This window comes from Cyprinodon variegatus, unplaced genomic scaffold (genome assembly GCF_000732505.1).
Source record: "Cyprinodon variegatus isolate N-32 unplaced genomic scaffold, C_variegatus-1.0 Scaffold46, whole genome shotgun sequence".
Classification (NCBI taxonomy): domain Eukaryota; kingdom Metazoa; phylum Chordata; class Actinopteri; order Cyprinodontiformes; family Cyprinodontidae; genus Cyprinodon; species Cyprinodon variegatus.
Window position 1 is genome coordinate 1,901,715 of NW_015150499.1, and position 649 is coordinate 1,902,363.

Below are 649 nucleotides of genomic sequence, written 5' to 3' on the forward strand. Positions count from 1 at the left end.
TATCAAACTCTTCAATACTTCATTGTTGTTGATAGAAACAAATCCGCCTCTTAGCTACTTTATTCGTCCAGAACTGTTTATCATTAAAAAAAATAATTCATTAGAAACATAAGAAAACATTTTTATTCAGACTTAAGGGACCCTCAGTAAACAGTACAGCGAGCGCCCCCCAGTGAAATAAACTGGGTCTGAACCAAAGACAGCTTTGGTTCATTAAGTGCTGTGTATCGGAGCAAACAGCTGATTTCAGATCAGTTCTTTGAATAAGTCAGATGCTGAGACAGTCTAGGACACAGTCAGATCCCAGTCTTCATCCTCATCCTCCTCATCAGCCAAAGCTTCTGAGGGCGAGAACTCGTTGACCTGAAACAGACAGAGTCAGTGTTTACAGGAAAACAGATTTGGGGAGGGGTGGGGTTACAGGTGAGCTTACCTGCAGGACGTCTTCAGTCTCTTCAGCTTCAAACTGATCTGAGGTCTGTTTCAGCTCCACCATCACCTTACCATTACCTGCAGCAGCAGATCTGAGGTCAGCTAACACACTGATAGTTTCACTTTATTATTTCAATTAACGTGACGCCAGGAGAAGGCAAGTGGCAGCACCAAAGCAACACACTGTACTTTAAAGAGGAAGAGTGAGAGAGAAAGA

The 649-nt window shown here is 42.8% G+C and overlaps 1 protein-coding gene across 2 annotated transcripts in view; it reads right to left on the reverse strand.

Annotated features, from left to right (window-relative positions):
* Positions 1 to 6: 6 nt before the first annotated feature.
* rdm1 (RAD52 motif containing 1) overlaps positions 7 to 649 on the reverse strand; it is a 9,175-nt gene continuing 8,532 nt past the window's right edge. For both annotated transcript variants that reach the window (XM_015370451.1, XM_015370450.1), the window contains exons 6-7: positions 434 to 510; positions 7 to 363 (exon numbers count right to left, since the gene is read on the reverse strand). In XM_015370451.1, coding sequence (XP_015225937.1) covers positions 286 to 363; positions 434 to 510 — 155 coding nt within the window. In that variant the 3' untranslated portion in view covers positions 7 to 285. The remainder of the gene's footprint in view (positions 364 to 433; positions 511 to 649) is intronic.